The 21,706-nt window shown below is 39.7% G+C and overlaps 1 protein-coding gene across 2 annotated transcripts; it reads left to right on the top strand.

Moving 5' to 3' along the window:
- The first annotated feature begins 1,488 nt into the window (after positions 1–1,488).
- On the top strand, positions 1,489–12,611 carry ddx41.L (DEAD-box helicase 41 L homeolog). Of its 2 annotated transcripts, none has more exons than XM_018252231.2 (17): positions 1,489–1,645; positions 3,494–3,583; positions 4,284–4,443; positions 4,812–4,886; positions 4,988–5,048; positions 5,429–5,565; positions 6,177–6,249; positions 6,352–6,505; positions 6,641–6,777; positions 7,356–7,518; positions 8,434–8,565; positions 8,652–8,723; positions 8,866–8,962; positions 9,050–9,199; positions 11,100–11,171; positions 11,299–11,409; positions 11,801–12,611. In XM_018252231.2, the coding sequence occupies exons 1-17, from the start codon at positions 1,622–1,624 to the stop codon at positions 11,935–11,937; spliced, it is 1,845 nt and encodes a 614-aa protein (XP_018107720.1). In that variant the 5' UTR covers positions 1,489–1,621; the 3' UTR covers positions 11,938–12,611. The 2 variants fall into 2 exon arrangements, with proteins under 2 accessions (XP_018107720.1, XP_041442161.1); XM_041586227.1 differs by lacking the exon at positions 1,489–1,645 and adding an exon at positions 1,765–1,788.
- Positions 12,612–21,706: the final 9,095 nt, after the last annotated feature.

Below are 21,706 nucleotides of genomic sequence, written 5' to 3'. Positions count from 1 at the left end.
TGCATGTGGATTCTATTTAACATGGTTTTCATCTAAACTTTCCGCTTTACAGCCTTGACAGGTATCATACCTAATTTTAATCCATAACCATGGCTTACAGCAGGTATTGATTCCATAGAAGACATAATGCCTAATAATAATTATCTTTTGCAGGACTTAGATTAAAACTTTCAACTTTATCTTTTTTAACATATTTACAACTAGCAAGCTATATAAGAACAACTAAGATCTGTAAAATTAAGATCCCGTCTTCTCAACCACGGAAAATAACTTTCTTAGTTCGAGCTTCTACCAAACCATTTTTAGTAATACATATATTAGAAGCTGCTAGACTATTGATTGTCCAACATTGGAACTCTGAAGAGACCCCTGCAATTTCAGAACTTATGAATTTTATACAATCAACTGGAATATTATGATGCTAGGAACAATAATTTAATGTATAAACATAAAAAAGTGGGCAGGTTGGAATGCTTTGACTCAAAAAGAGCCAGGGTCTGACTAAATGTACTTGCAGAAATTTGAAAATGAATTTATTAATGATTTATATTTTTTTCTTTTTATGTCTATTTGATATTGGCCTTTACTTTGGCCTCATTTATTTTGGTTACTCTGTATAATAATTTTACATTTGTGATCATGTCAAAAGGAGACATAGAGTATAAATGAAAAAACCCTAATTTTGTAGGCAAATAAAAGTAATATATGGTGTTGCTTTTACATGGTGCTAAAAATTCATATCTTTAACAATAGCCCCTTGATTGGAGCTCCCTATAGATGTTCACTGGTCCCTGTCCCAGTTTCAAAAGAGGAGTGGGTGTGTCCTAATTGTCCCTGCCAGAAGCACAGTAGGAGGGGACAGACAATCACAGCCCTGCAGTCACACATGCAAAGACAGGCTTCAGTTCCCTATCAGATCCTGCTAGCTGCTGATTGGTTCCTGTCCTACAGTGCTGAGAGCTGCGGGCTGCCCTGCACAGCCTGAGAATTCAGGGAGCAGGAAGTGGAAGAAAAGGGAGGAATTATGAGGGGTTTTGCAGAAATATTCAATAAATCAGCCTAAAACAATACTTTTTAAGGCACAATCCTTCTATATCTAAATGAGTATAACACACTGGTACATTCTTATTTTTTTTACACATAATGTCTCCTTTAAAAGTGTAATTATGAAAATTATAAATAATAATAAAAAAATGGACATGTTTAAATAGTCCATTAACCCCCCTGGAGAGAAAGCATTTGTTATTCTTTTTTTTTTTTTTTTTTTTAACCAATGTCATATTTTTTCCTACCTAGATTATAGCTAGGAGAGAACACAAGCAGCTACAAACCCGCCTGATTTAGTATAGAATTCATAGGCAGACACTGAAGACAAGAGCACAGAACAAACATACAGCAAATCCCCAGGTGCCCAACCAGAGTCCAGACTGGAACCGGAAGAACAACAAACCCTAACAACGTCACAGCGACGTAATCTCTTAGAGCCGGGTTAAACCTAACACGTTCACTAGACAAACACTTCCGCTCTTCATTTGATTGGCGATACTACGTGTTACGTCATTTGCGCGTCGGAAGTTATTCGCTTAGCGTTTGTGAGCGGTGGCAGCGTAACGTTCTAGCCATGGAGAGTGGAGGCGAGAGAAAGGTTAGTTTTTGCCGGGATGTTGGTTTAGGCGGCCAGTGCCTGGTCTCCCCATGGGTGCATGTCCCGATGACTGTGCGTACACTATAGACTTTACACATCTAATAACCACATCCGTCTGACAAACACGGGTTAAGCCCTGGGTAGTAAGTGTTCGATGCTTCATTCATTTACCCTGCACTTATGAGATTTATCTTTACCTTATAATGTCTTGGGGACAAAAAGAAAATGTAATGAATATTTATAGAGGTTTGTGTTCTGCAGCATTTTCATTCTCCATTTCTGCTGCTGTCAGATTGAATTCCAGGTTTACAGTAAAAAAAAAAAAAAAATTAAAGCGTTTTAAAATAATACAAATATAATGTAGTGTTGCCCTGCGCTGGTAAAACTACTGCGTTTGCTTCAGAAACACTACTATTGTTTATATAAATAAGCTGCTGCGTAGCAATGGGGTCAGCCATTCAAAGGAGAAAAGGCTCAGGTTACACAGAAAATAATCTCTGTAGATCATAATGGTGTTATCTGTTATCCACTATTTAACCTGTGCCATATAGACTTTTTTTTTTAATTGCCACTATTGCTCCACAGCAGCTTGTTTATATGAACTATAGTAGTGTTTCTGAAGCAAACACATCCGTTTTACCAGTGCAGGGCAACACTACATGATATTTTCATTTCTTTAAAACACTTTTATTTGTTGGTGTTACTGTTCCTTTAAAGGAGAAATCAAAGGTAGACCTCCCTCCCTGCTCCCCCCAGGTTAACTACCCTCTATGCATGCGCAGTTTGCCGGTTTGCGACAACTGCGCATGTGCAGAATTACACAGAAATTGCCCATCTCCCAGTCAGCTCACTGAGGACGCAGAAGATGGATGCATGGAACTTCGCTGGAAGAATCTGCGCCGAGGGGGAGGGTATGGAGTATGGCGCATTTCCCTGGGGGTGGGGGGGGGGGTAGTTAGCCTGGGGGGAGGAGGGAAGGGGGGGGTCTACCTGGGGTGGGGGGGTATGGTTTTTTTTCCCCACAGTTTGATTTCGCCTTTAAAAATTAACAAGAGGGCTTGAATTAACAGAACAACATCTTAACACACAGCCCATGTATACTAAGGGGCAGATTTACTAAAGAGCGAAGTGGCTAACTCTAGCGTCAATTCTCTAGCGTTGCCACCCGCAGGGACATCGCAATTCCCTAACAGGCGCAATTGCCAATTCAGTAGTGAACCAGACCGTCTCTAGCGCAGTTTTGGAGCCTATTGTCAGGCGTGTTGTCGCTCCGGCGAACGGATGCTACTCCGCAAATTCACTAAAGTACGGATTTTACTGAACGTTACTTCTTTTGCCAGAGTTGACTTCGCCACCTCAGACCAGGTGAAGTGCTAAAAAGAAGCTACAGCTTCCTCAATCTTCTGTCACTTTCATCATATCTTGTGTGCCAAAATGCATTAAAGTTCCAAATGCATTAACATTTATAATAAAGACCTCCATACAACTTTAAATTTCCCGCCGTATGCAAATTGACCTAAGCACATCATCACTAGTGAATTTTCGGTAGGCATAAATAAACGCTATGATGTGAAATGTTCGCACAGTCGAAGAAATGCTAGCGAAAAGTCGCCATCATTCGAGGCCCGTGACAAAACTTCGCATTTTAGTGAATTAGCGTATTCGTAGTGCATTTGCGCCTGGTGAAGTGGTGCGAAGCTGACGCTGGTGAATGTTCGAACATTAGTGAATCTGCCCCTTAATGTCATTATTTTTATTATGATTTGTGTTTATGCATTAAACGTTACTACAAGTGCAACTTTATGTATTAACATTTTATAATTATTATTATTATTTTTTGTTATACAGAGAGTGCATGCAGAGGAAGAGGATTTGGAATCGTCAGATGACGACGATTATGTCCCCTATGTGCCTCTTAAACAGAGAAGGCAGCAGATGGTAATCGCTATGTCACTGCATTTATAGCAACATTAAAAGTCTTTTTTTCAATAGTCCTTTTAAAAGGATTCATATTATCGTTTATAGAATGCCAAAATATTCCACAGAGCCTTACAGAGATTATACAGTATTCACTTCATTCCCTGCCCCAGTGGAGCCCCTATCACATTCACTCATTATGATTGTGTAGGAAAACATTTGGCAGAGGTTTGAGGGTATACATAGATGCAAGATGAAATGTTGTATGATTATGGGCAGATTGCTGTTGGCTTTACTCATGACAGTTAAACACAATGCAACAAAGTTATGGTCTGACTTTGCTTACTACTTGGCATCTGTGTGATCTTGCCTTTCTCTGTAGCCCCCTCTGTGATGCGGGTCTCTTAACATGTAACCAATCTGTTGCAACTGGATAAGCTAGTACATCTTTAGTTGAGTAGGCTTCTGTAAGTGCAACAATGTACAGCAACCTTATGTCTACTAAGGCATGCAATGGATTAAAAAAAGAGATCTATGCAGTAACAAATTAGTTATGTATTTTGGTTTATTGCTAAATAAGTTCTAAATCTTTTGCTTTAACGTTCCATTAGTGTAAGTAAGGTCTTTTACTTGTTACCAAACCTTTCATTGTTCACTTATTTTTAGACTTGATGTGTTGGGCTGTGTGCTTGTTCTTTAGTATTATCTTTTGAATATACAGCTGCAGAAACGGATGTTGATTCGCCGAAAGGGAGCCATTGAGGAAGAACAAAAAGATAGTGGCAGTGACTATCGAGGGGATGAGGATGACATTCCTTTGGGACCCAGATCCAATGTCAGCCTTTTGGACCAACACCAGCACCTGAAAGAGAAGGCTGAAGGTGCATGAAAGTGCTTGTTGTATATATATATGTAATGCTTTACACTAGTTTTGTGGTTGTACACCAGATCTATTCTCTGCTGTCTTAACTGAGAGATCTAGTCTGAGCTGTCTCTATCACACCATGTTGCTGGTATAAGCTAGCAAAAATGGCTTTCTTTATAAAACATGTTCGAAAATGGCTCACCACACACTGGGTTATCACAATAAGCAGGTGCTATCACTGTTCTTTCATTTCATCATATTCAGCTGATCACCAGTGTGTGAGATTAAATAAAGTCCTGGGATGTTCCCTGTATGTTCACATGTGGTCAAACAAGGGTATCCTTTACCTTACTCAATCTTTATTTCTCATATATTTCCATGTAGCTAGAAAAGAATCTGCCAAGGAGAAGCAGCTAAAAGAGGAAGAAAAAATCCTGGAGAGTGTGACAGAGGGAAGAGGTGAGATGAGATCCGTATACCACTAAAAATGATGAAGAGAGAAAGTGTTTTTTTTCTTTGTTTGCTTGGACTTAAATTAAGTATCCGTTGTTTCTTTGCAGCTCTGATGTCTGTGAAAGAAATGGCCAAAGGTATAACCTATGATGACCCCATTAAAACCAGGTAAGGTGTATTTGTGACACTGACCAGAGAATGAGATCTCCTAATTACATGTTTTTCCAAAGAATAAATTGAATTTCTATTTGAGAAGCTCAAGCTACAGTAAATGTCTGAATTTAGTTTTTGTTTTTTGAATCTACTCAAAGCGTTTGTTTCTTTTCTATGGAAAGGTAAATGGGACTTGACTTATTTACAAGACCAGTGACAAGTAAAATTTCACATTTTACTAAATATGCCAACGCCTATTTTTCCTGCCAAACTGCATCTATCACTTTGAGAACATTTTGTGCAGTAATGGTTGGCTCCAGACCGATTTTTTTTTTTTTTTTTTGTGTGTGGAATAAAGTAAAACTGTAGCAATGGAAAGCCTTGTCTCTTGGCAGCTGGAAACCACCACGTCACATTTTGGAGATGTCTGAAGCACGACATGATCGGGTTAGACGTAAATACCATATCCTTGTGGAGGGTGAAAGGATTCCTCAACCCATTAAGAGTTTTAAAGAAATGAAGTTTCCTCCAGGTAAGTCCAACTTTTTCTCTGGACATCTCTTATTATGGGCTGTAGGCATAGAATATGATGAGCCCCTAAGGCAAAAATAGCTTGCAAGACTGCAGACTGCATAACAGTGTTCTGAAAAAAAACCATCTGTTCTTCTGAGAAGAGTTCTTTCTCTTTATATTAATACCTATGGTTTTGGAATTAGGTTTTTGGATGGGCAGATCTTTGACCAAAATGGTGCATATGTAACCCCTCTTCTCTCTTTCAGAATTGATCTTAGTTTTATGGTTTCTAAGATAAAGTCAAGTTATGATTTTACACCTCAAATACTGTGCCAATTCTTTGCAACACAATTATCTGTCACATTCTTAGTTGTGATTCCATTTAAGTAGAACCAGTTTGTTTGCAATTAGTTGTTCAGTCAAATCAGCCCTTTTAATGAATGCCTTCATAAATCTGTTAATTTCCTATTTGAGGGTCTTTGACCCCTTTGCTAACCTCTGTTTTGCATTTCTCATTTAAACTTGTTTTTTGTTTGGAATGGAGTAGATACTTTTTTCTTAAATCTTGTAACAGGTTTGTTATAATGCTGCCAAGGCAGTACATCTGACTTTGTGTGCTTCTATTGTCAGCTATTTTACGTGGACTAAAGAAGAAAGGAATTCATCACCCTACTCCTATCCAGATACAAGGAATCCCAACCATGTGAGAGAGCACTTTTATATTTTGCATTCATAAATTCCTGGAATATGGGATATTAGGCATGGTCCCTTTTGTAGGGTAAACTTGAAACCTAATTTCTTGCAGCCTTTCTGGACGGGATATGATTGGCATTGCTTTTACTGGCTCTGGAAAGACTCTGGTCTTCATTCTACCTGTTATCATGTTCTGCTTGGAGCAGGAGAAGAGACTGCCTTTTGCCAAGAGGGAAGGACCATATGGACTCATTATTTGTCCCTCTGTAAGTACGAATACAATTGACTTCGCTATTGTGTTAGAATCTCATGTTTCCTGGTTTGGTATTTATTTTTTACATGGACATTTGATATCAATGATGATATTAGTCAAACTTTTTTCTTATCTCATATCTCTCTAGAGGGAGCTGGCTCGTCAAACCCACAGCATAATTGAGTATTACAGCCATTTACTGCAAGAAGATAACTTTCCTCATTTAAGCACTGCACTTTGCATTGGGGGGATGTCTGTCAAAGAGCAGATGGAAACCATCAAGCAGTGAGTAGTCTCCTCTGATTTTGTTGTAACACCTCCAATTGTTTATGTTCGTTATTCTTACTGTAAATCACTTGATAAATCAACTATGCAATGTTTTAATCCTCATTATATCTCAATAGTATTTACAACAGACTTTCCTGTTACTGTCTTTACAGAACCCTCTTCTTTAATTTTGATAGTTGCTTCTGGTTTTTATTTAATAGGCAGAAACACTAATGGCGTTATGTGATAAGACACTACATTTGACCATGATCAGTAACCCATAACAAGGTATAGCAGGAAGCTTATGATGGTCATCTGAGCAAATATCCCTTTGGTTGCTATGGGTTAATTCTCCTGGGCAAACGTAGTGCCTTTTATTACATATGGGGGTGAGACATTATAAGCTGTTAAAACGACAGTCTTCTGATTATAGATACTTGTGAATTTGTGTGCTTATGATTGACAGTTTGTAATGTTCTGGGTATCTTATTAACACAAACTTTAGAACATTCCCATTAAGTGTGAGCTTCTTGTGACTCTTTCCTACGCATATATTTGAATGGGTTGAAATCTGAGCATTCATTTTTATAATGCAGGGGTGTGCACATGATGGTTGCCACACCTGGCCGGCTCATGGACCTCTTGCAGAAAAAGATGGTGAGTTTAGACATCTGCAGGTACCTGGCACTGGATGAGGCTGATCGCATGATTGATATGGGCTTTGAAGAAGATATCCGAACAATATTCTCCTACTTCAAGGTACTTTGTTGATTTGCAGCTTTATTTATTTATTTATTTTTTACACAGAAAATATTAGTGATTTTCACAGGAAAATCTAAGCCACTATTGTATAATATAAACACTGATAATTAGCAGGCTCACCATGGCTGTTTATTTTTATAGTTAAATTATTTGCCTTTTGGATGAACATAAATTGTTTTAACCTTTTAATCTAGAGCAGTGATCCCCAACCAGTGGCTCTTGAGAACATGTTGCTTACCAAACCCTTGGATGTTGCTCTCTGGATTTAAAGCAGGGGCTTATTTTTGAATTCTTAGCTTGGAAGCAAGTTTTGGTTGTGCTGCCAAACAGAGCCTATTGTAGCTGCCAGTCCACATAGAGTTTACCAAATGGCCAATCACAGTCCTTATTTTGCACAATCCAGGAACTTTCTTTATGCTTGTGTTGCTCCCCAACTGTTTTTTTCACATTTGAATGTGGCTTATAAGTAACAAAAAAAAAAAAAAAAGGGTTGGGGACCCTTTGGTCTAGAACAATAAATCCACACGTTGACTCGCAAGCAACATGTTGCTCACCAACCCATTGGATGTTGCTCTCAGAGGCCTCAAAGCAGGTGCTTATTTTTCAATTCCTGATTTGGAGGCAAGTTTTGGTTGTATAAAAAACAGGTGTATTGTCAACAGAACCTCCTGTATGCTGCCAGTCCACATAGAGGCTGCCAATGACATCTCTTATTTGGCACCCCAATGAACTTTTTTTTTTTTTTTTTTATATATTTGTGTTTCTCACAAACTCCTTTTACATTTGAATGTTGCTCAAAGATAATAAAGGTTGGAGACCCCTGGTCTAGAGTGTCCTTTAAACATTTTGTAAATACACACACACTTGCAAGTGCCCTTTTTTTTATTGTTTCCTTTTACCTCATACCCACAGGGTCAGAGACAGACTTTGCTTTTTAGTGCCACTATGCCAAAGAAGATTCAGAATTTTGCCAAAAGTGCACTGGTAAAACCAATAACTATCAATGTGGGGCGAGCAGGTGCCGCCAGTCTGGATGTGATTCAGGTGAGATGTCAATATGATTTTTGTTAATGCTATAACTGCACACTTTTCTGTCCATCAGGGCTTCTAACTTTTTCTTCTCCCTGCAGGAAGTAGAGTATGTGAAGGAGGAGGCTAAGATGGTCTATTTGCTTGAGTGTTTACAGAAGACTCCTCCTCCAGTAAGTCTACTATTAGATCTGTGCTTCTATACTAGCTGAGTGATCAGTAGCCAGTGTTTACTCTCTTCTTTGTTATGTAACAACGCCTGACTTTAGGTATGTACATTGTTAACAAAATATTGACATATACATATCTTCCCAGGTTCTGATATTTGCTGAGAAAAAGGCAGATGTTGATGCTATACATGAATATTTACTACTTAAGGGGGTGGAGGCTGTAGCCATCCATGGAGGAAAGGGTGAGTTGTCTGCTCTTTACTGCTGCCGAATTAACAACTGTTTAAAACATATATTTCCATAACTGCTACTTATTTTGGTGACCTCAGACCAAGAAGAGCGAACCAAGGCAATTGAGGCTTTCAGGGAAGAAAAGAAAGATGTACTGGTTGCTACAGACGTTGCATCCAAGGGTCTGGACTTCCCAGCCATCCAGCATGTGATTAATTACGACATGCCTGAGGAGATCGAGAACTACGGTAAGAGTGGGAAGAGTGCTGTTGTGTTTATAAATGTCTCTGGATTTTACAAGTAATGTGTCTAAATTTAATTTAATGCTTCTTTGAATTTGCTTCCCAAGCTTTCTTGTAAAAACAATCTCTTGCCTTTAAGTAACTTGTCAAGTTACTTAATGCAGAAGCGCCAACATATATTCAATAAATGTAAAAAATTAAAGCAGGTGGATTCCTATTTAAATGCTCTGGAACTCATAACTGTTTTGGAAGGCTATAAATTGCTGAAGGGTTGCCTTTGGGTCTTAAAATACCAGATGTCCCTGTCAATGAAAGCCCTTGAAGTCCTGTGTAATACTGTTGTTAAAGCACAGCCCAGTGATCCTGTATAAGGTTTCGATTTAAAGCACTTTTGAGCAGGGTCCTCTGATGCTATTTTTAACCCCTGTTTGTAATTGTAAATTACATTGAATCACATTGAAGATTTTGTTCTGTAGAAAAGTGTTATAGTTACTAATCAGTATAGCTTTATGAAGGACAGGTCATGACAAATAAAGTTACTTGACGTAAGGTTTTTAGTGGACTGCCTTGTGGTTCAGTATTGAATCCATCAAGTACAGAGTTGATCCAGTTACTGGTCTGATTGCCCCAGTCAAGTAAATTAAAATTGCTGCATAACTTACTGATAAATGATGATGGGAGCAGAGGTAATCCTACTCCATATAAGAATATTTGGGGTCACCAGTGGGGATCTGTTTTAACTTTCACCCCACCTGCCTGTTCCCTAGCTCTTTTATAAAACCGATGATAAATGGAAGGCATCCATACTTCTCTGAGAACCAGTGGAAGGAGACATTTAATTCTCATCCTTTTTTTAAACCTTATGATAAAATTACAACCAATTTTCATGAACATAAAACGCTGAATTTTATTAGTCAAGAGGTGAAGTGTTTATTCGGTCAATTGTTCTGCATTATATGATGTTCTTCATTGGCCATCTTCATACTGCAGACACTGTCCTCTAAAGCTTAATGGATACACTTTCTTTATTCTTATTTAAAGGAATTGTTCAGTGTAAAAATAAAAACTGGGTAAATAGACTGTGCAAAATAAAAAAATGTTTTTAATATAATTAGGCAAAAATGTAATGTATAAAGGCTGGAGTGACTGGATGTCTAACATAATAGCCAGAACACTACTTCCTGCTTTGCAGCTCACCTGGTTTCCACATACTATCTATTTACCCAGTTTTTATTTGTACACTGAACTGTTTCTTTAAACTCCTTGTGCAACATAATATAGGGCTTGTGCTGAACATACTTTTTGCGTATTGTTTAAATCACACAAACAATTTATGGTTTTTGTTATGTCTTGAGCTAAACAGGGAAATCAAGCTACTCCATGTTTGTTCCTTGTGAGTTAGATAATTCGATTACCAGTGCACAGTTAATCCCTTTACATAAGAGAAGTTGTAATATAATCTTTTTTGCAAAGGCCCAAACATGGAGTAGCTTCAATTTCACTGTTTGCCCTGTTTTAGCTCAAACAATAAGCTTGAGCAGTCGATGTGTCCTCTGATCATACGTCACACACATTTGAATAATGAATGAGCTGGGGGCACTTGCTCGTGTGCATGCTTGTACCCCAACCTCTGCACTGTGTGGGCTGCATAGTAATGCTCATGGGAGGGTAAAAACAATGAAAGCTCAAAATGTTCAAAAAGCTCTCTCGTTTTTCTCTTCCTCTGTAATATCCTCCTTGTGTGTAATTACACTATGACTATAACTCTTTGTAATATATCAGAAATGTACGGAAAAGAATTGCCTCAAATTTTACTTTGGATTTAGGACTTGAATTGATAGTTGTGTCTTATCAGTGTACTTCTAAGGGGCCCTCCCTATAACCATTTCTCACTCTGCCTTTGCAGTTCACAGAATAGGACGTACTGGTCGATCTGGTAACACTGGAATTGCAACTACCTTTATAAACAAGTCTTGTGGTAAGTAGCACTGAAAGAGAGATGTTATACGACTGACATTAAATGAGAAACATCTCATGCAATTAACATTTTTTTACTGTTTACTTTTTAAAGTTTGTCATCGGCCTAACTTTTTTTTTCCTTACAGATGAATCAGTTCTGATGGATCTGAAGGCTCTGCTCATGGAGGCAAAGCAGCGTTTGCCCCCTGTTCTGCAGGTGCTTAATAGCAGTGATGAAACCATGCTGGAATTTGGAGGTGAGCAATTCTATTTAAACTGCATCAACATACTTACGTACATACATACATACATACTATATACATACATACATACATACGTGCATCATTCATATCCAAAATTATTATTTAATTATTATTATTATAATTCATCCATCATTTAACCACAACCCAGTGCATGCAATGAAGCTGAATAAATAAAGGGCATTTGTTTATGAATGGAAAACAACTATAGGGGTGCATATTAATATTGCTCTAAAACAATTTAGTCTGCCTTTATGATATATTGCAATATTGATGATAATTGTAGAAGAACATCTTTGATCTTGACACTGTTTTCTTGTTAAGGGGTATATACACTAAAGGACTTTGAGCTTTATTACCATGTATTGACTGCTTTATTTCTTCTCAGATGAAAGAGGTTGTGCTTTTTGTGGAGGTCTGGGCCATCGTATCACAGACTGCCCCAAGTTGGAAGCCATGCAGACAAAGCAAGTCAGCACCATTGGAAGGAAGGATTACCTTGCTACCAGCTCAATGGATTTCTGAGGAAGAGACACATCCAGGGTGCTTAGATATGGTGTGCAAGCCTTTGGGGCCAGTAGTGTGCACTATTTTTCAACATGGGTAATGTTGCATTGCAACAATGCAAGAAACATTTAGATCACAAACTGCAGAAGCTTTACCAGCTGTATGGATCTGAATTTGGACTCTTTTCACTGGTATTCAACATTGAACTAAAGGGACCAGATGTTTGACTTTCTGTGAAATGTTTTTTCTGGTGCCAAGCATGGGAGATCTCCTGTTCACGCCCAAGAGGTCAGAGTGCATTAAAAAAATTAATTATGCACTTCAAAAGAAGCTCTGTGAATACAAGTATCTCTTGCCTTGTTTTCTTGTCATTCTTTATAGGATACAATAGATACAAGTTTTCGTATCACAAACATTTCTTAGGAATTGTTAATGTGGCAAATGGCAAAATGTAATATTGTAGCTTAGGTTGGACTTAAAGATATAACCTTTTATTAGTTGGCTGCATGAAGCTAATGTTATGGGAACTGCCCGCAGTAACCTCCAGTTCCTCAGTTGTCTTTTAGAGCTCTGTTATTTAGGGCTGTCTTTGTTCAGCCTCCTTAATCAGCAATCAGTTTTTAGTACTTCAGACCCCAAGCAATGGGCTGACTTGTGCTTTCAAAGAGGTTAATAAAGATGAAATGAAAGACCTTGCTGTTTATTTGTAGGAGCTGCTGCCTTAAGTATTAATATACAATTGTTGTGGAGTAAAGGGCATGTACGTATAAAGTCCACACTGCTCATTATCATATGCCCCACTAAAAATCTCTACTAGGGTAAATGAAACCAATGTCTTTCCATGTTATTTTATTGAGCTTTCAGTTTTGAAGAGCTAATCCCAGGGTCCATCTGACACTCCTGTATGTGTAAACAGCACTCCCCATATTAAGTACAGCAGTTTTTATTATAACCTAGGCCAGTCTAGAGCAATGTTTTGAGGTCAGCTAGAATTTATACTTTAATGTGTCACTGGCCAAGGTGCATTTTTTGAACTGTAAAGCCGAATCACAGGCTTAAAGGAAATAAAAACCCTCAGATTGCATTTCTGAGGACCTTCCCCATAGGCTAACATTGATGCTCTGTAGGTTTTAGGTGGCGAAGTAGGTGGTCAAATTTTTTATTAAAGAGACAGTACTTCGACTATCGAATGGTCGAATAGCCGAACGATTTTTAGTTCGCATCGCTCGAAGTCGTGGTCGAAGTAGCCAAAAAAATACTTCGAAATTCGAAGTATTTTTTATTCTATTCCTTCACTCGAGCTAAGTAAATGTGCCCCTTACCCTGCTGGTAAAATGAAATTGAAACAATATAGATTAGAGAGTACAGTTTAGTTTTGCCAATCAACCCAACAGTCCACAGAAAATTTCAGAAGAGGAAAGTCTTATATTGATGCTGAGTAACATCTCATGTTTTCTAAGCAGCGCTGCTTTATAAGACTCCTCCCAACTGTCAGGCCAATTGGCAGAACTGACCAGCAGATGGCGCTGTTTATTTCAAGTTCATTGTATTAGCAGTGTCAAAATTAATATTCGCCAACCTCATGAAAGTTAAGCAATGGCACATTTTCCCTGTGCATCTGAGTTTTGGACCAACAGTGTATTCAAAACCTGATCCAATCAGTCATTCTAGGACTGTATATCTGGGAGCTGTGCTGGATGAGGGAGTCGGCTCTATCCCTGTAGACCAGTGATCCCCAACCAGTAGCTCGCGAACAATATGTTGCTCTCCAACCCCTTGGATGTTGCTCCCAGTGGCCTCAAAGCAGGAGCTTATTTCTAAATTCCAGGCTTGGAGGCAAGTTTTGGTTGTATAAACACCAAATTTACTGAAAAACAGAGCCTCCTGTAGGCTTCCAGTCCATATAGTGGCTACCAAATAGCCAATCACAACCCTTATTTACTATCCGCAGGGGCTTTTTCATGCTTGTGTTGCTCTCCAACCCTCTTTTTACATTTAAATGTGGCTCACGGATAAAAAAGGTTGGGGACCCCTGGTGTAGAGACTTAGCACAGCTAGCAAATAAGCTGGCCCAGGCAGACAGATACTTTCTTACTTGTTTTTGCACAGGGAACTGCCTCTCAGGCCCTGTCTACTGGATCTCTGCATGGAAAATACATTTTAAACTCTGTTTTCTCAATTGTAATAATGAATTAGGAGAGTACTTAGTTCTTTAATTGTACCTAAAGGTCACCAAGCATTTATAAAGTGTATTTTTATGTCTTTACATTTCTGGTCTCTACAGTAAAATCTTTTAGAGCCCCCGTATTCCTCAAAGCTTGGGCATGATCTCTTATGCACAACATACATGGATTGAAGGTTTCGGTCCTGGAGGAACCCAGATGGGACCTTGTATTTTCCTGGGCTTCCATGACTTGCTGGGGTTGCTGTATCTTTTCACATCTCAGTGGATAAAATAAAAGGTTTTCTTGTTCCTTCTGTTTCTGCATTACCAGATAGAGGACAGCAGAGGGCAAAATTGATCTGCATGCCTGTCCTTTTTCAATCCTTGCTGGATGATCGCTTTTGAAAGATATGGCCAAATTAGGAAGATGAGTGTGTGCCTGAATTCCTGACATGGTGCCAGGTTGTCGGAGACTCACCAAACCACACGCCACTGCAGAGTTTCTCTGTTAACCCACTGTCTTCCCTTAATAAGATATTGCAGAGACGGGCTATTCCCGACATACATTATCCCTATCACCTCTTGTAGAGCATCAAACACATAGTACTGTCATTTCCCAAGTGCCGCAAACAGCTTTAACTTGATAAGCTTTTCATTTTAACAGTGTTTAAGTGACTATGAAAATGGAGAGCCAGTGGATGTGTTTGAGATGAGAACCATATGAGGCTGCCTGCCCTCAATGTATATCTTGAATGTTAAGTGGTTTGACCAGGGCCACACTAGGAATCCCTTTGGGATCCCTGGAACACAATGCATTGTTATTATGCTTTATTTATAACACTCAGATAAAACTTTCTACAGTGCATTCCAACCAGATTGATTCCCTTAAACCAGGGGTCCCCAACCTTTTTTACTTGTGAGCCACATTCAAATGTAAAAAGAGTTGGGAAGCAACACAAGCATGAAAAAATCCCTTGGGGTGCCAAATAAGGGCTGCGATTGGCTATTTGGTAGCCCCTATATGGACTGGTAGCCTACAGGAGGCTCTGCTTGGCACTATACTTAGTTTTTATGCAATTAAAACTTGCTTCCAAGCCTGGAATTCAAAAATAAGCGCCTGCTTTGAGGTCACTGAGAGCAACATTCAAGGGGTTGGTGAGCAATGTTGCTCACGAGCTACTGGTTGGGAATAACTGCCTTAAACATTGCATGACGAAGCTGGAGAGCATAATAGCATGAAGGAACCAATCCTGCATGCCTCTTTCTGGAACATTGATAAAGGGCATTCTAGAAGGCAGCCTGTGTGGATTTACCCAGAGTGGGAACCTCCTGTGCGGTATATGCGCTGGAGGTATCAGAGCTATAATGATATGAGACACTGGGCTAATAAGGGGCTTAAACTGATTGTCATTTTTATTCAAAAAGTGAATAGCGCTGCTCCAGCAGAATTCTGCAATGAAATACATTTTTCAACAGAGCAGATATTTTTTATATTTAATTTTGAACTCAGACATTTCAATTTCCCAGGTGCCCTCAGTTATGTGAATTGTACTCTGATAAACTTCAATCACTCTTTACTGCTGCACTGCAAATTGGAGTGATGTCACCCCTTCCCTTTCCCCCTAGCAGCTCTTCAGCATAACAATGGGAAGGATAACAGCTCCCTGGTAGATATAAGAACAGCATTCAAATATAAAAATCCTAGTTCCACTGCGACTCCTTCAGTTACATTGATTTGGAGAAACAATAGCCAGTCTGAAAGTACGGTAGTTCCATTGTGAAGTGCTGACTCTTTCTGAGAGCACATGATCAGGCACAATGACCTGAGATGGCTGCCTACACACCAATATTACAAATAAAAAAATATATTTGTTGGTTCAGGAATAAAATTTTATATGGTAGAGTGAATTATCTGCAGTGTAAACTGTGTAATTTAGAAGTAAAAAATACACCATAAAAATCATAACAGAATCCTTTTAACCATTACATGTAGAGTTGGCTCCAGTTTTAGTAACCCATAGATAATGCCATCACATAGCATTCCATAAGGAACAGTTTTTAGTGAGAAACAGCATGAAGTCTTCTAAATCTTGGTGGCGTGCTGAGAATTGTAGCTCAAAATCTGTAGGTCACATGAAGTGCCCACTCCTGATGCAACTTCTCTTACAGTGGCTTTTTTCATGTAGTTCAGAACATCCCCAGCCCAGGCTGAGCCAACAATGGCCGGATGTTGTCAGTATAGTGTATGGGCCATTGTTTTTCCATTATGGGAAGAACGTTTCAAAGCCTTGTTGGCTGAATGTTACTGCTCGGAAACCACAGAAGCACTCAACTGTCCTGCTGATACTGCCAAAAATGTGGGGAAATCTTTCATGTTTCACATCCACCTCTGTTTTTTAATTCATTGGCTATAATGCAGGTATAATTAAACTGAGATGCAAGAGCAGGATGATTGCAGGCAGATGTACATGAGAGCACAAAGAAAACTAGTCAACGTTTCTGGGTGAAGCTATCGCCATATCTGAAGCAACGGGGGCTCTCCCTCATCAACCCCAGTGTCTCTCAGAGCTGAATTTATATCATTTTGTATGTCTGAATGAGCAACAATAAAAGTGGAGAGGGGGAAATTCCAGTCAGTTATGATCTGAGCTGGACAGTCTCCAGTTCTTTCAGCATGCAGAACATGAATACATCTGTCTGGGAATGTATGACAGCGAAAAACCACAAATTTGGAAATTTCAGCTGGACAGAATCCATAGTATTTTGCTGAGCTCACCTGATGAGTGCATTGAGCTATAGTCATGGTACAAGGCTCACATTTGCTGCCGGCAGCATTAGAAGCACAGAGGAGTATATTTACTGAAGTGTGAAAGAACATTGTGTAATAGAACTGCCCAGTTCTCTGCTGATTTGTATAGGACTTTGGGAGTTTTCCCCTGGCGAGCTGGCTTTTTAGTCTTTCAGAAATATACCCCAAGGCTTAGGTTCAGCTTTGGCTTCTTAGTTAAATTGTTGATAAGGGCCAGAGGTTCTTTTATTGAGTTCACAAGAACTCGAACTCCCAGCCTTGGCTAGAAATGCGCAACTGCCACTTTGACTTTGCTTATGGCTCAGATGCCAGAGAAATGCATAAAGCTCTTTGTTATGTCTGCAGCAGGAATTAACCAGCAAACCAGCTTATACGAAGTCAAAGAGAGGTCAACGGTCTCCTTAGGTAGTGTATGGATACCTGGCCCGAGGATTCAACTGAACTGTAAAAGCAATCGGTCCTTTATCCAAGTCTGCTAATAGGATGGAAAGTTAATTAATTCCTGAACCTTTCCTGTTTTGGTGAGGATGCCAGATTTGGTCGGATGTGCCGGAAATTTTCCAGTCAACAAATTGGCTGCATTAAACCTTTATATCATTGTTTGTGTTTTGTTAGAATAATGCCAATTTAACTCTTTCTTTTCCTCTCTTCAGTATGTTTTTCTTCATCACAAGATTTCTCCCTCCCCAAATGTAATTCTCACCCAGTAACATGCTGAATGTGTACTTTTGTCTGCTCACAGCTTGGCAACATATGGTGAGCTCAGTGTAATGTAGTCATGGCCAATAGGAATTGACTTTTCTTTTGCACAATTGCCATATTTTTTTTCCTCGGAAGCAGCACTTTTTCCTAGAATTTCAGAATAATTGCAGTCATTTCGGGCCATTTTCGGACTGGGATGCCAGGGGCCCACCAAAAAACCTTAGGCCAATTTTTCAAACTATTATTCCTTCTCTCCTCACTCCTCAACCTCTTTATTCTCCTATTCTTTATATCTACTTACTCTATTCTTCCATTATTACACATTTTTCCCATAAAAAAATTAGGAATGACCATGAAATAGGCAAAATTATTAGAAGCAAAAGGGCCCACCAACACCTGGGCCCACCGGGAGTTTTCCTGGTATCCCAGTGGGCCAGTCCGACACTGCTTCGGGCATCAATTCCAGAATGACAGTTTCATGTGAACTTATTCTTCTCAGTGGCGAACCGCGGGCTGCTGCCGCCTGAAGCAGCAACCCCGATGCCCCCCCTCTCCCACTCCCGCTTAAAAGTTTAGCGTCAGAGTGGGTCAAAGGGGGCTGCATTGAGCAGCGATCGCGTACTGCGATTTCTTCACTAGCAGAGCCAAATTTCCGGTTTAAAAACTGAAAATTTAGCTCTTAAAGTTACAGGAGGCGGCTTTTTGATGTCCCTTGTAACTGGCCGTTCACTGCCGTCTGCTTTCCTCATGGAAGGAACTGCCCTGATTCTTCTGGTGCAACTGTGCTGTAGTGATTGATGCAGATGAGATTGATGAGAGTTCTCTGAGGAAGTGCGTAGACACGAAATGTGTCAGACCACAGACGCTTGTGTGCATATCTAAGTTTCATATTTTAACGTGGAACTTTGACTTTGGTGGCTTTTTCCTGCTAGGTCTGGAGTGCGCTGCCGTACAGACTGACTATCAATTATACCGTTATCCCTTGGTGACGGACTCGGGGTCAAAGAACCAATCTAGTAAGAAATCAATCTACTGTGTGAATAAGTTCGTTATAGCGGAGACTGCTTCCCCTCTTAAGCTTGGGGTTGGGGGCGGCATGCACCCGAACCAACAGATGTAAGTTAGATTTGCTTACCGGTACCAGTTATTAGAACTAGAATTGTGAAAAAACACTCCCCGGCTTTTGTATTTGCGTTGGATAACAACTAGATACGATTTGTGATTGATGCAGAACCCTGGAGTTAGCAGCTAGTTTGGAGTCAGCAATAGCCAAGGATATCCCTGCATCAATAAGCAAAACTGTGCTCAAATTGAAACAGGAAGCAGGAAGTATTAGGTGGCGCCTAAGCACAACTCTATGGAAGTGCAAGGAGTACATTTATTGAATGGCTGGAGAAGATTTGAGTATTGTAGAGATCCCTACTGCTAGGCATGAGAATAGTACCCAACCAGGAGAAACCCTGTTTTGTTGTTATACAATTTAAGTCGTGAAGTGCAATAAGAAGGGGAGAAACAATAGCTTATCTGAAAGCAGTTCCATCCTGAAGTGCTGGCTCCATCTCAAAGCTCAGGATCAGGCTCAATGCACTGAGATGGCTGCCTCCCCTCAAATATTACAACTAAGAAAAAAATACATTTGTTGGTCCAAGAATAACACTTTAAATGGTAGAGTGAATTATTTTCAATGTAACCATAAAAATCATGACAGAATCCCCTTTGTGCGGTTCACAAACTGCGGCCTTCCTGTATATTATTTCAATAGGTGGTAACGATCAGATACATGCGTGATTGCCAAATGACCAGATTTATGTCATATTTGGTTACCTATTAGTCAGGACGGCTCAATAAGCTCAATAAGTCCTGATTGGTTTTCCACTTTTGTACTGAGAATTCTAAAGCCAGTGTTTTGTTCCAAGGGATCATCAAAATGCATTTTTTTTTACACCTGGAAAAACAATACAAGTTTGATTTTTATTATGATTTTTTAAAGATATGGAGACTTCCCAAATATACTTCATTTTCCCTCCTTTAAACCTCATAGTCAATCTGTTTTGAAAAATACAAAATTAAGTTCAGATGAAAAGTTGCTCAGCATTGTTTCCTTGCTAACATGAAAACAGTTGATTTAAAGGGGCCAAGCATGGTGGTTGTGAACCCCAATGGACGGCTGTTTGAGATCAGGTACAGACTCTGTTTTTCAGAGTTGCTTTTATGTGGTTGGGGAGGGGCACCTGTGCATGGGGCAAGAAGTTAAACATAGAATAGGGTTTACTTCTAGCCAAAGATTAGGTAACTAAGGTGACTCTATTTAGAGTTTTCCAGGATAACAAAAGGTCTTGCAGCACCTGACAATAAGGTAATAAAATATCTACAGTTTCCTTCATTGATTGGATTCGAAACATTCTTTAACCTTCTCCATAGATATATGGATCTGCGATCAAAGCTGTTTAGTTAGCTAATGGAATGTAAGCTTTTTAGAGAGAATGCCATAGTATATATCACTTTGCTATAATAAAGGTGAAAGCTATTGATTGGATCACTGTGCAAACACAATACAGTATCGGATAGCTGCTTCCAGACTTCCATAGCACGTCTCTTAAAAGGGCTGTACATATTTAAATACACCTATGCTCAACTTGAGAACAATAAATAGGTTGAGCTGAAGTTCTATTTTACCTCTTCTATTAATTTTTGCCATTAAAAGCATGGAATACTGTAGTAATACTACCAGTTATGGGGGGGGGGAGCAGTTTTCTACATGGAATACTTAACTATCGCCCATTCTATTTCCCTTTAAATAGGATAATTTGCTTCAATTAAGAGAACGAGCTCTGCATAAACAATCCCACTTCTCCCTTAGCTGCAGCCTATTATTGAGAGTGTTATTTGTGACAATACCTAACAACATCTCTAACAGTGACTTGGTCAAACCAGGTGGTTTGCAAATGAAATTGTTTCAGATTTGCTCTGTTTAATGCAAGAAATAACAACAATTACAGACATCATGTATTTGTAGCTGTCAAAAAATCATCAATATAACAGTTTTAACGTAAATCTCACCAGAAAGCACACGCCACACTTTTCATGTGATCCACATTGCCAGTAAAGGATGGGGGTACAGTTTTCCACAGGTAAAAACAAAGTAAGCAAAACACCCAAAATTGCAGTGTGCGCCATTTGCCTAAAGAGATACTGTAATTTTTATAGATAGTATCCCTGTGTTACCCATGCACGTTCAACCACTGCCACTGGGTGGAGCAGCTGGACCTTCACTTAGATGTACATCTACATACAGGAACAACAACAGGTGCTCATTTATAAACACTGGGCAAATCTGCACCTGAGCAGTATCCGATAGCAACCAACCAGTGACTGGCTTTTTTTCAGCCAACTGCAGACATCTGATTGTTTGCCATGGATTACTGCCCAGGTGTAAATTTGCCCCTTTTTTTTTTTTTATAAATGAGCCCCAAGTGTGTGCTGGGGAGGATGCAGGAATACTTATCATAAACATTTCCCCTTTCCAGGTTGCTTTTATGAGACCACATGAGGCATCAGAACAGCATCAGTGCACCTTGCCATAGATTCTGAATTCCTGAAATTCTATATGGAAAAACCTTTTTACTAATTGTCAAAGACAGCAGTATGTCCACTGCCATAGAACACTCCATAAGTGTTCTCCCATTAGATGAGATCTGTTGACTGGGATGGCAGTAGCATATAGTTTGCACCATCTCATATAAGAATAAAACCAGTTGATGACCTCTCTTGCTCAGTGCATTTGTGTTGGCCATGGCCAAGAGACAGGACTGGACTGGAGTTCAAAGTAGGCCCAGGCATTCTTAGTACACAGAGGCCCAAACAGCCCCCACCAGCCCACTTAATAGTCACTTTCTATGGCATTTTACATCAGCAGTGGTGGAACTACCGGGGGAGCAGGGGGTGCGATCGGGCCAGGGCCCATACCCCCTCAGGGCCCCCCGGCAGTCCACGCGCCAATGTGCGGCACATATTCCCGGCCAGTTCCGGGTGTACGGAGGGGGGCAGGGGCCCAGCTGCGCGTCCTGCGCCAGGGCCCGACCCCCCTCTAGTTACGCTTCTGTACAGCAGCC

Source organism: Xenopus laevis, chromosome 3L (assembly GCF_017654675.1).
Source record: "Xenopus laevis strain J_2021 chromosome 3L, Xenopus_laevis_v10.1, whole genome shotgun sequence".
Taxonomy (NCBI): domain Eukaryota; kingdom Metazoa; phylum Chordata; class Amphibia; order Anura; family Pipidae; genus Xenopus; species Xenopus laevis.
This window is presented reverse-complemented; position numbering and strand designations above follow the sequence as displayed.